General features: G+C 40.9%; 1 protein-coding gene across 1 annotated transcript in view; it reads left to right on the top strand.

Moving 5' to 3' along the window:
- The window catches only part of LOC139410744 (uncharacterized), a 28,022-nt gene extending 19,158 nt beyond the window's left edge, over window positions 1-8,864 (top strand). Inside the window, exons 4-8 of the mRNA XM_071156209.1 lie at window positions 3,294-3,459; window positions 4,333-4,466; window positions 4,655-4,776; window positions 6,681-6,785; window positions 6,981-8,864. Of these exons, the coding sequence (XP_071012310.1) occupies window positions 3,294-3,459; window positions 4,333-4,466; window positions 4,655-4,776; window positions 6,681-6,747 (489 nt within the window). The 3' untranslated portion in view covers window positions 6,748-6,785; window positions 6,981-8,864. The remainder of the gene's footprint in view (window positions 1-3,293; window positions 3,460-4,332; window positions 4,467-4,654; window positions 4,777-6,680; window positions 6,786-6,980) is intronic.
- The last annotated feature ends 5,978 nt before the right edge of the window (window positions 8,865-14,842 follow it).

The following is a 14,842-nucleotide window of genomic DNA, read 5'->3' on the forward strand; positions in this document are numbered from 1 at the left end:
AAGGAATTAATAACAAGCACCAGGGGCTTTTCCTGACACCTGTTTAGAGAGAGCAGAGGAGTTAGGGTCTGTGGCTGGGACAATGGTGCATCATTCCTGATGATAACTAGACTACCTGAAAAACCAACATCTGAACCCCAGCAACATCATACAAACAAGATGATTTACCGGAATTGAAAAATAAATAAGAATAATCAGTTTATATCTGAAATTATGTCCATGTTAGCTAATCATATTATGTAGCTGTAATATCACTGTCTCACAGCTATTCAAAATTAGATATAGGTAAAGGTTCAAACAAATGTGACTATGAAAATGCACAAAGGCAAGGTCAGCGTCAGCATTAAAATAGGGCAATTTACGTTTTTTGTTTCTCTGTAGTAAGCACCAGTTAGAGTGGCATTCCAGTAAACTCTCATAAAATAGCTAAAAATCTTCTCAGTTAACAATGTATAACCTATAAAATCCCAAGGCCAGCTCTCCTCACTCTTGCTTTCCGTTCCCACACAAGATGAATAAATTGGCTCTGAATGTAATCTTACCAACGCCAGAGAGAGAAAATACCATTGGTTATTTATGGATTTAAAAAAAAGTTGTGCCGTTGTTTAAAAAAATCTGTATGGTAATAACATGGGAACATGGGTGAAAATGAATAAAACATGAATTAATAGGAAATTAGGAATGTATAGTTTAGAGTCCTAACACTACCTCAAGTTTATGTTTCAGTATCGGTTGAACCCAACTCAACAAGTGTTCATAGTTAGTCTTTCGGAATCAGCTCAACACAAGAAAAAAAAAAACTCAACTTGGATTTGAAAAACAACAACCCAGGCACTAGATTTGGGTGACACCTTATTGCATTGTATTCAACTTTGCCCCTCTCTTGTGACATTTGCCTGTGCTTCTAAAGAAAAGTACTTTGGCATTGTGTGAATGTCTCGCTTTCCTTTTGAGACTTTGGCACAATACCGGAGCGGCTATGTTCAGGGGGTTTCAGAGAGCTTGTTCCAAACTAGCTCTGTCAGTTTGGGCCTGGGGGCCGGAAAAGCTTTCCACTGAAGCAAAGGGTGAGCCCAGCAGGAGCCTACACTTCAAAGTCTTCAAAGAGAGCTAGAGAGACAGTGAGAGAGGGACAGTGAGAGGGACAGTGAGAAAGGGGCATTGAGAGAGGGACAGTGAGAGAGATCCCAAAAAGTGCTCTTTCAAAAACAACCACATGCTCTCTAACTAAAAACCCTCTTCAACAATCTTAGCAGGACTTACAATTCTTTAAGGTCACCAAATTCAGATATGATTTTACCTCGATAATTCTAACTTTCCATTCAAATGTAAGATACACAGACATAATGTGGGTGTCATTCTCTCTGGGCCCAATCCGGTCTTGAAAGATGTGCACACGATTTTCAGATGGTTTTGAGGACCACACCAGCTGTCCTCCCAAGCGTTTAGTAATAATTTCCCCTGCTGTGAGTGTTTCTATGTTTAGGCCACAACCTGAAACATGTAGATGACACATCAAAAGGATGAGCAAGTCAGCTGGGGCACATCTAAGCCCCATGAATGGTGGTGCTGACACTTATGGTTCCCTGTGCCTAGGCCCATCTACCCCACCTTTCACATCAGCACCAGGGTCACTGCTGGGCTCATTATAAACACAGAGACCCAGAAAATTGCATTAGAGCCAACCTACCACGACCAGGGTGGTTTGGGGTTTCTTTACGATCAGTCAGATGAACTAAGACGCACAAAAATATCTAGAATCAATACTAGAATGGAAGAAAACTTTAATCAAGTTTCTAATGTGAGCAATGAATGTGAGCTCACTTGTCAGGCCTCAAGCTCCCCTTTTCCTTACTCTAAAATAAGTACTACCTCAGACAAAGGAGCCGTCCGAAGGCTGTCCCTGGGTTATAGAGAAACGGGATGTGATGAAGGGAACATTCCAGAGCCGGAGTTTTCTGGACCTTCCCTTTTCCCCTGAGTGCACAGAGACATAATGCCTCCAACAGTTTAATCCTCTTCTTTTGGTCAGAGGTCAAATGCCTGGTGTGGGCGGCCCTCTGAGTCCCCAAAGGTGGGAGCTGCCTCCTTCTAAGGGCTAAGTACACACAGATGGGGTGGTCCTTGGAGAGGGCAAAGACCACCCCTTCTCAGTAGAGAGGGTGTCTTCACAGAGGGGAGAGTGTGGTTGTGGGTCCAGCGGGGATATCAGACTGTGGTCAAAGTTCAGTAAAAACTAAAACAAAGCAGTGGAGCAGGACTTCAGTAGTCATTCATCATGCCATGCTTACCCATGTTTCGTTATAAACGTCTAGTGGTTGCATAACAGGCCATTCAGAGTTCAAATAAGGATTTCCGGGAGAGAGCACTGTCCAGAGATGGTTATTTTAGTGTAGAGTTTGCACCATGTGTCCAGGATAGAGTTAACTTCAGTGCGGAGAATGAAATTATTTTGCACAAGATTAGGAAATGACTTCACCTAAATGAGTCACTTGGGTTACAGCTCTGGGTTCTGAAGTTGTGCAGGTGGCGAGTGTGTAACATTCACGTGATGAAAAATCCCCCTACTGTAAAAGTGACACTGCAAGTTTGATTGTTAACAATGAAGCAGGAAAAAACAACTCTCTCTTATTCCATTTATTTTACTGCTGGGCATCTGCGTGGTTTGAACTTCAACAGGGTTTTACGTTAGCGTGGATGTGACGTCCAGAGTTTCCTCAGCTGGGATAAACAGATGGGAACTTTTTCCAACTCTAAACAATGACTCGGAAAGTCTCTCTGATTTTTCTATGAACTACCACACATGTGACTGCATAGCGCATATGTTGTAGGCTTATGAGAAGAAAATAGCTAGGCCTACTATGGATAAGTGGATGTAGAGTTTTGAAGTACATTTTGTTTAGGTTAGGTGGTCATAAATCCAACTCAATCTTGAAAAGAAATAGGAAAATACACACTCTATGCATGAAAACAACAAATCAGGTTATTACATTAAAGTAAGTTTAAAATAGTCAAACAAACTCAGATATCACCTAACATTTTGGCAGCAGAGAAGGCCTAAAAATGCAAGATTGTGATGGCCAAAGCACATTTTCACTCCTTGTAACAGGTGGTTGCTGTCTGAGTCAAGTAAGTACTGTTGGAGGACCCTTGACCCCACGGGCGAGAAAAACAGTAAAACTAGATTCTGATTGCAAATACATTTAATATGCAGTGTTTTCTCATTGTTTTGATGTGGTGGTTTGTCCCTCCTACTCACAGTCCTGTACCCTCTCTTCCTGTCTGTCCCCCAGGACTTCTTCCTGCAGCACTGTAGCTGTGGAACGGCCGGCCTGACCTTTCAGGAACAGAAAAGACACTCCAGGAGTGAGTTCCTGACCACATCCATGAGTGGCACCCTCTCTGACCTCTCCACCATCCCTGAGGTCACACGTCACACAGGACTCACAGCCATGAGAGGTCAGTTAACTGCTTAATAACATGATAACAACCCATAATCAACATCCAGTCAACTCTCCTCACTTAAAATCCAATGAATATGCCATACATTCTCATAAAGTGTTTTTGGCGCAGTTTGACAGTCATTTCATCAGATGTTTTCTATGCAACCTTTTCGTTTCCCTCAGAAAACCAGTGTATTATTTCATTGGCAGGTAGATTAGCAGTTAATAACCTGCTCCTGCGGGCCTCATTCAGTCACACACAACGACATAAGACCGAATTAAAATACATGTTTCCCCAACGTTTTCCTGAAACAGATCTAATGGGTTTATTAGAACATTATGAGTGAATCTTAGGTTTCAAAACGTGACCGGGTGACACCCAAGGTGTGTTTTCGCCTTATCATCTCACATAACATTCCAAGGAATGCTAGTCACCCAGCAACAGAGTCATTTCGCCAAATGTTTTTACCCTCCTGTTTTCGTGCAGGTCACATTCCCGCAGGTGGGCGGGTGACAGTAACGTGGTCCAGAGGAGATCGCTAAATTTTTACTTGAGCAGGAGAGGGAAATTCCTGGCATTCTGCATATAGAAGGAACATATAACGTACCATGGATTTAGGAATTTCTTGCTCCTCCAATAGGCAGGATTCTGGAAACTGGAACTGGGAAGTAGGGGGATGGCAAATGGTCCTCCCTGTACTGCGATAACAGATTGAGGGGGTGGGGAGGTTGAGTGGGAAGTGGTGGCAGGGTGAAAACAGGGGGTCCTCTGGGACAGCTGATTCACATCACCATGTGTCATAATAGTTTCCCCCCACTATGAGTAGTGAGTGGTTCCAGCCCTCATGACACTAATTCATATCATATCTCTCTCTCCTTCACTCTATAGAGAGTGACCAAGGTAATAACCAGCCCCTGGTGCCCCTTTGTAGGAGGGGCCTGAATCGGAGGAGCTACACAGAGGGAGAGACACGCTCCTATCTCTTTGACAGTACAGAGGGTCTCTCTGCCCCACACAGACGGGTGAGTCACAAACATTCCTCCTCTGACTCACTGGGCTGTGCACAACAGCCTCAACCCCTGTTTGCGGTCCAAATATGTACATCTGCACAACACAATGTTACAGTAGATTTAAAAACACACTGTCCTGATCAAACAGTGGGGAAAGAACCTATTTGTTCATGCTGAGATATGTGTGTTTGGTTGTGTAGCTGAGTGAGAACTACACATGGGGCAGAGTGAAGGATCTGGTGAAGAAGACCAAGCTGAGAAATCAGAGCAGACTGGGACAGACATCCACCTCCCTGAAGAGATCCTGTCCACAGCTCTACTGGTGAGGACCTCTCAAGAAACTCTATACTCCAAAGTCTTTTCTAAAAAATACTGTATTTCTTACTACAGTATTTACAGTACAGTATTTCTTAATAAACACACAAAGAAAAATTATGAATACCACATTGGAAATGTCCACAAAACATAACAATCAGGACTTGGCTGTTGTCTCAACTTGTCAGCCATTTGAGATTGTCTGTTCTAGCTGAAGAAACTAAAAAAAGGTCACTAAAGATAACAGTTGGAGCTTGTTGGTCCTGCAAAGTTGTGTGAACATCTTGAACGGATCATGATACAAGAACAGAGGTGTCAAGTTGTAATTAATCACAGCTCTCTTTAGTTTCATCATCTTTTGTGGGTGTGTGCACCTACTAACTTTTAAATCCTTTAGTCTTTGTAGAAAGAGGAGTTCAGACTGTCATTGGCAGTAGGTCATAGGTTGTGTTTATAGAATGACTCAACTCCTGCTTTCTAGAAAGAAAAACACTGAAAATACTGAAAATGTCCAACCAACTGATATCATCTTACCATTTAGAGATCATTACTTAAAGCTACAATATGGGCAAAATTTGCATCGAACGTGAGGTATACAGTACCAGTCAAAAGTTTAGACACACCTACTCATTCCAGGGTTTCTTTATTTTTACTATTTTCTACATTGTAGAATAATAGTGAAGACATCAAAACTATGAAATACATAACCAAAATAAGTGCTAAACAAATCTAAATATATTTTATATTTGAGATTCTTCTAAGTAGCCACCCTTTGCCTTGATGACAGCTTTGCACACTCTTGGCATTCTCTCAACCAACTTCATGAGGTAGTCACCTGAAATGCATTTGAACTAACAGGTGTGCCTTGTTAAAAGTAAACATTTGGAATTTCTTTCCTTTTTAATTCGTTTGAGCCAATCAGTTGTGTGGTGACAAGGTACGACGGTTGGTATACAGGAGATAGCCCTATTTGGTAAAAGACCAAGTCCATATTATGGCAAGAACAGCTCAAATAAGCAAAGAGAAATGACAGTCCATCATTAGAAAATTTAAAGGAGTTTGAAAGTTTCTTCAAGTGCCGTCGCAAAAAACATCAAGCACTGTGATGAAACTGGCTCTCATGAGGACCGCCACAGAAAAGGAAGACCAAGAGTTACCTGCAGAGGATAAGTTCATTAGAGTTGCCAGCCTCAGAAATTGCAGCCCAAATAAATGCTTCACAGAGTTCAAGTAACAGACACATCTCAACATCAACTGTTCAGAGGAGACTGTGTGAATCAGGCCTTTATGGTCGAATTGCTGCAAAGAAACCACTACTAAAGGACACCAATATGAATAAGAGAATCTATCTAACACACAGGAATCTACGTCAACATAATGGGAGTAGATATAAAAAAAAAGATGTGGATATTTTGGGTTAGAAAATGTTGGAAGCACCAAAACTATATGACAGGTTCTTGGCAAATCATTTCAGATATCTTTTTTATTTTATTAATGCGAGTCAGTGGAAGAATTGTGGTATTCTGTTGTTTGAAGGTTGTAGAACACAGGAATTTGGTGGGAGTTGCAGGGCTTGAGGAAAGAACAGCTATTTCCTTGGCCCTTCAACCTATTCCACATGCTGGATGGGGCACTCCTCAGACAGAGGGTGGGAGCTTGGCACGGACACAGACGATTAGCGGAGGGGTTGCCGTGTCAGGTTTGAGGTATGCTGGGAGGAGTTGGAGAATTCCCAATGTATTTCACAGTGGTCCAATGAGATATAGAGATGCTTTGCATAATTTATCTAAAGGGAGACCCTCTCTTGGAAATAAATGCATGTGGAAAAAAACATCCTGGTCTCAAGCATTGTGCATAGCTCATTGTAACAGCATTGGCGCACACCAATAACAATGCCCAATTTCCATACAGCCCTGACCTGGGACCAGTGGAACTGCCAGGAAGAAACAGGAACTCCATGGTCGCCTTGGGCCATTAGAACAAACTGGACTTCCAGTGGCCCCAATAACAAAGAAGGTACACAACGTTCTGAAACAATCAAAATATTGCTAACGTGTAGTGAAACATGTTGGAAGCATGCTGTGAATGTACAAGCACAACTCATTTAGCAGCTATCATATGATTAATTAATGGCCAGCGTATCTTAAAGCTATCCATAGAGGTGAAGAGGCAACACTTTCTAAACACTGAACGTCTTTGTTTTCTACCTAGATACGAAACAGATGGCCCAAAGTGGGAAGAGACAGCCCTGAAGAGGAGGACAAAGTGAAGTTGAACAGATTCTTGACTGGACTGGGATATGATGAGTGTGAAAGGAGGGATGAGAGAAAGAACACTTGTGATGGATGACAAAATTTGAGTGAGGAGTGAAAAGAAAACAAAAAGATGGATGGTCATAGACATCTCTCTCTCTTGCGATACAATTAAAAAAATAAGGGATTTTATTGTTTCAAATAAGGGAACATTGGTATGTATATGAGAATAGAGATGCATTTACTCCACAACGTACATGAAAACGATATCAATGATTTAATCTTGTACTATACTCGTTTTCTATACAATTCATATGGTAGCTTAATGTCTTCTCTAAATGTATTTTATTCATTCAGGCTGACATTTCAATACTGTGTGTTGATGGAGCAAACAATAACTCTTTGATATGGTAGTTTCATCAAAGAAATAGACAATATTCTGGGGTGAAAATAAAGACTTGGATTATCATTGACAGTGATTAGATGGAGTACATTAGAAAATGCTGCTTGTTGAATCTTGCTTCGTCTATGGTAAAGTCTGCTCCCAATTGAACATGGCTGCTGCATAATAACATTATTTACAAATGTCTTGTGATCCATTATGTGAGAGAGAAGTCTACAGTAAGACAAGTCATGCTCCCATGAACAAATGTGAAACATACACATATCGTACACATATCGTACATATTTCAGAATTGTACTTTCAGAATCTATACAAACATATTTAGTGTGATTTGTCTTCTTGTTTTGAGTGTAGGCCTATATAGGCTAGGTGTTTGCAATATGGACCATACATGGATGACAGATTGTGGTATATATGTTGTGTGATTGTGCTGTACATAACACATGTTCATGTAGTGTGTGTACAGTCAGTATGATTGTACAGGAAGGGAGTTATGTCTGTAAATTCCTATGTCTATATGATGGAAAGTTATCATTATTGGAGAGAGGGGTTCAAGATCCCTAAAGATAAAAAAAAAAAAAAAAAAACTGCTGTCAGATGTTACGATGACATTTGTGATGCATTTCCCTAAGGTATTTTAATGTTCCTGTCAAACATTTGTTAAAAAAACAGTCAATATATACATATTTTTTTATATCAATTGATCTGACTACAAGATGTGATTTACCAGAGTCTGTTTTGGTCGGGATATATATTGTTTTTTGTCTGGTTTGACTAGCTAACAGTGATTTAGCTTTTCTACACCACTGTTACATCACTATGAGGTTATTTGATAACAGACAGGCAAAACAAGTGCCACGGTGCTTTGGAAATCTCACTGGGCAACTAGAGAAGGTAAGTTTCACACAAAAACTTTGGAAAGGATTATTAAATTGGCTTTAAAGCCTTGACACCTACCTGAAAAACAGCAGCAGCTAATTTCAACTGCTCAAAACTGTCCATTGTGTAAATGACAGGAATGGAGTTAATCCAATTTTACAAGACACTAATCCCACAGAAAGAACGCAAACAATAGTTAGTTATCCAGTATGTACTTCAGCAACGTGAACTAGAGTGTAGTACAACACTAATGAGTTCTACATAATGCCATCGTGTAGTCCTATTAAAATAATAATGTACTCATTCTCTAACTGTATCATACTGAATTCATGTACCTCTAAATACTCTAATCAAGTTGAATATAAATGTGTTGCAACTGAGAGGCAGTAAAGGCTGTCAATATGTATGATACATTTGTCGGGCTGGTAACTAAAGACAAAAGATAGTGATATCTGTATATTGTATATTGTACAATTTACTGCAATGGATGAAAAATCTCAATATGCATATTGCATCATTATTCAAAGTTATTTTTCAAAATAAAGTTGACATTTCCTAAGACATGAAATGTATGCTGTGCTTCTGTGCTTTAAGTTCATTTTAAATCACTCACTGACCCCTCACAGGATATGAAGCAAATCATGTTTCTTATAGAGAGAAGGACGTAAAGAGCACCACCTCAGTAGAAACTAGCTGATCTTGCAAATAAGTGGAAAGATACACTCAACTGTGTGTGCTTAGACAGAGATTCCCCTCTCTTTATGATTCATACTAATAAGTAATGAATACTTATTCTCATCCAGGAAGAACTGCAGGAAGCGGACCAGCCTTTTCCAATTAGAGAGGACCTTCACAGCCAGTGACTCGGGAGATTCATACTTCTTTCTGTCCAGGCTGAACATTTGTTGGATAAAAGACAGAATCCGACCCTGGAAACACAGAAGGGTATCTGTCACTATGGCGAAGATGAAGGGAAACTCATTGATCGCCACATCATGGTAAAGTAGGTCTGTATCAAAGGATACTGTACACTATTAAATGACTACAACATACAGAGCAAAGCAAGCTAACTCACTCACAGCTGAGAGAAGGACAACAACAAACAGGCCTATACCAGGTATTCCCAAACTGGGGTACGCCAAATAAAAATGTGATTCACATTTTTGTTAATAAAAATTCCTTCACATTTTCACGGGGCTATACATTTGGGTGAGGTTTTTTCCCCCGCCCGAGTAGCCTCGTTTCACTGACAAAAATAAAATTAAACCATCTAGTGTTCAGCGAAATAACAACACAATGTGAAATACAGATAGTCTAATCAAATAATTAACATCCAATCACATTAAGCGTTACTGTCTCACGAGAATTCCACTGATGGTCCGTATGTAGTCAAACGTAGCTGCTGCTCATGTTGGTATCTGTACTGATGGCGCAAAAGCCATGACAGGGAGACATAGTGGAGTGGTAACGCACATGCAAGCAGTTGCTCATGATGCTACTTGGGTACACTGCAGTATCCACCGAAAGGCTTGCATGGGCCTGACCGCAAGAAAGACGTTTTGGAAACTACAGTGAAAATGGTTAACTTTGTTAAAGCAAGGCCCCTGAACGCTCGTGTATTTTCTGCACTATGCAATGATATGGACATCGACCATGTAACGCTTTTACAACATTTGCCCCTTGATAACCAGCACACATAACCAGTGCGCTGGTTATCAAGGGGCAAAGTATTTACACGTTTTTTAAATTGAGAGACGAGCTTAAAGATTTCTTTACTGACCATAATTTTGACTTGTCTGACCGCGTGCATGATGACGAGTTTCTCACACGACTGGCCTATCTGGATGATGTTTTTTCTCGCCTGAATGTCTGAATCTAGGATTACAGGGACTATATTCAGTGTGCGGGACAAAATTGAGGCTATGATTAAGAAGTTGGAGCTCTTCTCTGTCTGCATTAACAAGGACAACACACAGGTCTTCCCATCATTGTATGATTTTGTGTGTGCAAATGATCTCAAGTTTACGAACAATGAAAAGTGAGACATAGCGAAGCACCTGAGTGAGTTGGGTGCACAATTACACAGGTACTTTCCCGAAACAGATGACACAAACAACGGGATTTGTTATCCCTTTCATGCCCTGCCTCCAGTCCACTTACCGATATCTGAACAAGAGAGCCTCATCGAAATTGCAACAAGCAGTTTTGTGAAAATTTTACTTAATCAGAAGCCACTGCCAGATTTCTGGATTGGGCTGCGCTCAGAGTATCTGCCTTGGAAAATCGCGCTGTTAAGACACTGATGCTCTTTGCAACCACGTATCTATGTGAGAGTGGATTCTCGGCCATCACTAGCATGAAAACTAAATACAGGCACATACTATGTGGAAAATTATTTAAGACTGAGACTCTTTCCAATACAACCCAACATTGCAAAGTTATGTGCATCCTTTCAAGCACCCCCTTCTCATTAACCTGTGGTGAGTTAATCACAATTTTTGATGAACATATAAGGTTTTACATGTAAGATGGTTAAAAAAGAGCAAAATTATTGATTGTTATTATATTATTATTTGTGCCCTGGTCCTATAAGAGCTCTTTGTCACTTCAGATTAGCAGGGTTGTGACAAAAACTCACACTCATTCTTATGTTTAATAAATGTATTGTATAGTGTGTGTGTGGCAGGCTTACAATGATGGCAAAAAACAACATTTGAGAGTGCGCTGACCGTGGTGCTAGAGGGGGTATGCAGCTGGAGGTTGAATGTTTGAAGGGGTACGGGACTATAAAAAGTTTGGGAACCACTGTCCAATAGGGTCTCTCGGTCTTCTCAGTATTTTGTCAGTACAGGACCTTTTTTTATTTCTATATTCTTATTTTAAATGTATGTAGTTCTATCCTTGAGCTGTCCTAATCTGTTACTATTCTGTATTATGTCTTGTTTTGTGTGGATTCCATAGTAGCTGCTGCTTTAGCTAATGGGGATCCTAATAAAATACCAAATGACAAGTCACATACCCTAAGAAGGATGTAGAATTCTTTGGTCTTGCTCTGTGGTCCATAGGCTGCCCACAGGATCACTGGGTCTGTGTAGTCAAACACCTCATACAGATGGTGGTACAGCGCATCAGGCCTCTACGGACACACATGGATACATTACATCAGAACCAAGATGACATCTCCTGGTAATATGTGGTAATGCATGTACGATAAATGAAAAATATTAATACTACTTGAATTTATTTTTGCCCACACCTTTCCGGTGTTGATAATAAAAATACAGACAACAGCCATGCAACAGTTTTTTTGTCATCCTACCATTAAACACTCCCTCTTCTTCTTAATTTGTGACCAGGCATAGAACATCACAGTCTGTGAAGACATTTTAAAACAGACAGTGACAGTAGGGGTGGGTTCACCTTATTGCATGTTGAACGTGAACATAAAGGTTTCACCTTCACACATACGGTATATCATTGTGATAGGATGTTCAAATCGTCTTTAGTAATCTCATTATAAATCAATGCTGAGTGCACGTATAATTTACAACATTTATTTGCTATTGATTATGAGAATAAAAAAAGCGTACTGTTTTCTTAGTGCCCTCTGAGATCCACGGGGTGCGTAGAGTTGGCTTTAAGATGGCTGGAATGTACTCCTGGCATTCCAGCACCTTCAGCACAATGGACTCGTAAAATATGTCATAAAAGCCAACGGTGTGCATCTAGAGATAGCAAGCAGGGAGCAGAGCCATTGTTCAGTGAAATATGGAGGGACATTTTCTCTGGTATGGATGATGTACAGCAGGGAAAATTGTACTGTTCCCTTCATGTCTAAATCAGGTTTCCACAGACTCAACAGTACAAGTAGGTCTAATAACTTTAGTATTAGTTCACATGGTGCTGTGATGAACAATATTTAACAGACATATACAGCCAGATGTATTGCTATGTGGGGGATGGACAACAAAATAGAACTTAACAGTAATATTAAAAAGAGAAGAATTGAAAGTGGGTATTCATGTTATAACATGATTACAATAGCATATGGTCCTATAAAAGTGAGAGCTTGGATGGTACTGATATAATGCGTCTCCATGGCAGCAGCTCACCCCTGCCTCCTGGCACTCGTCAACGATGTCTGGCCAGTTTGTTGGATTTTCAGTGAATGCCATGAGCTTTTCCCATACCAGACCAAAGCCCTCCGAGCTCTACAGAGATCAACACACAACCAAACAACCAAACACTCAGAGGCTTCTAATGGCATGATTCCAACATGGGACAGATCTGATATTCACTGTGTGGGGTTTCTGAGGACAATAGGCTGTTTTCCAATGTCCACCTCCAGAGGAATTCAGGAACAAATGTGTGATGCATAGAGAATTATGAACAAACCCACTGAGAGACATACAGGCCTATTAAACCCACAAGGTCACATAGCTGGGAGAGTTACAACTACTGTTCAAACACTGCAGGGCTTGTCTCGATAAATGCCAAGCTCTTACAGTAGATGGCAGCTAATATAATGGATGCAAGTATTGAATACCTACTGAAGCATTTATTCTCGCGGAACATCTATACTGAACAAAAATATAAACTCCACATGTAAACACAACAAGTGTTTGTTTCATGAGCTGAAATAAAATATCCCATACATTTTAGATATTCACAAAAAGCTTCTCTCTAAACGATTGTGCACAAATTAGTTTATATCCCTATTGGTGAGCATTTCTCCTTTGCCAAGATAATCCATCCACCTGACAGGTGTGGCATATCAAGAAGCTGATTAAACAGCATGAACATTACATAGGTGCCCCTTGTGCTAGGGACAATAAAAGGCCACTCTAAAATGTGCTGTTTTGTCACACAACACAATGACACAGATGGGTTAAGTTTTGAGGTAGCGCACAATTGGCATGCTGACTGCAGGAATGTCCACCAGAGCTGTTGCCAGAGAATGTAATGTTAATTTCTCTACCATAAACCGCCTCCAACGTCATTTTAGAGAATTTGGCAGTACGTCCAACAGGCCTCACAACCACAGACCATGTGTAACCACACCAGCCCAGGACCTCCACATCCGGCTTCTTCACCAGCGGGATCGTCTGAGACCAGTCACCCAGACAACTGATGAAACTGAGGAGTACTTCTGTCTGTAATAAAGCCTGTTTGTGGGGAAAAACTTACTCTGACTGGTTAGGCCTGGCTCCAAAGTGGGTGGGCCTATGCCCTCCCAGGCTTACCCATAGCTGCGCCCCTGCCCAGTCATGTGAAATCCAGAGATTAGTGCCCATTGAATTTATTTCAATTAACTGATTTCCTTATATGAACTGTAACTCGTTGAAATTGTTGCATTTATATTTTTGTTCAGTAAATTTCCAGAGGGTGTGGTGGATATATTACAAGCTACATACCTTCCCTGCTAAAGATAGTAGCCCTCCTATCAGGCTCTTTCCTGTCTCCTTCAGGAAGTGTTTGGCCTCCGGGTCTCTGAGAATGAGCTTGGTACAGGAAACAGACATGGATGAGCGACGCTCTGTTCAGCTCTATGTGTCTCTGGCTGACAAATGACTAGTCAGGGGATTGCTTACTTCAAATGCTTGACGGATCGCACTGAGCTTGATGTTGATGAAGGCATCATCGTCACTTTCTGAAAGGTAGGGTCTGTGATAAAGAGTACAACGGGACGTTTCACCAAGTGTAAATGTTCCTGAGTCATGCTTGGCTTGTCAGCTTGGTTGTCAAAGAGACAAGGTAGTATATCATCTTTGGACATATTGAGCACTATTGATTCAATTATTGGCAGAACACTCACCTCCAGGAGTTTGGGTACATTCTCACATCTGTGTCGCCCAAAGAGAAGCTTCTCTCCAAGCACCCACTGCTCTGGAGGTACAGTCGTTTAACAAGGTCACAACAGTACATCCCCTGAATAAATGCAGTATAACGTGTCTTTGGGCCAACTCTGACTCCTCGTACCTCATAGCAAGGGAAATACATCTCCTCTGAGATTGAGTCTTGCTGGGGCATCCCCTCATCTGAACCTGTATGTATTGGGAAGGACCACACTACCTGAGAATTCACATCTTCCTTACATTCCTAAAGGTATTAGGACTTGTATACAATACCTTCTCTTTCTGAGCCAGTCAGAGTCTTGCAGAGAGCCTCAGCTCCCCTCCGGGCCATGTGCCATAGAGCTTGCACCACAGGCCTGTCTCTGGGACCCTCCAAAGCAACACAAAACAACATCAATCACGGGTCACCGTTTTCTATTTGTGGATCCCTGATTTCTCTTACATTGTAGATGTTACAATTTTACACAGATATCTTTTCTCCCAAAGAAAGGTTGAACTCTTTATTTTTGACTACCTGTTTAGAGGCATTGTTCTCTTGGCTCTGGACCTCTGATGGCTGCGATTCATGAAGCTGGTCAGATGAGGGTGTCATTGCTTCCCTTAAATCTTTGTAAAGTACAATTTCAGTGGTTTACAAAACAACAGATATTTCTTCAAAGCCACATTTTCAAATAATGGCAATTC

This window comes from Oncorhynchus clarkii, chromosome 1 (genome assembly GCF_045791955.1).
Source record: "Oncorhynchus clarkii lewisi isolate Uvic-CL-2024 chromosome 1, UVic_Ocla_1.0, whole genome shotgun sequence".
In the NCBI taxonomy this organism is placed as follows: Eukaryota; Metazoa; Chordata; class Actinopteri; order Salmoniformes; family Salmonidae; genus Oncorhynchus; species Oncorhynchus clarkii.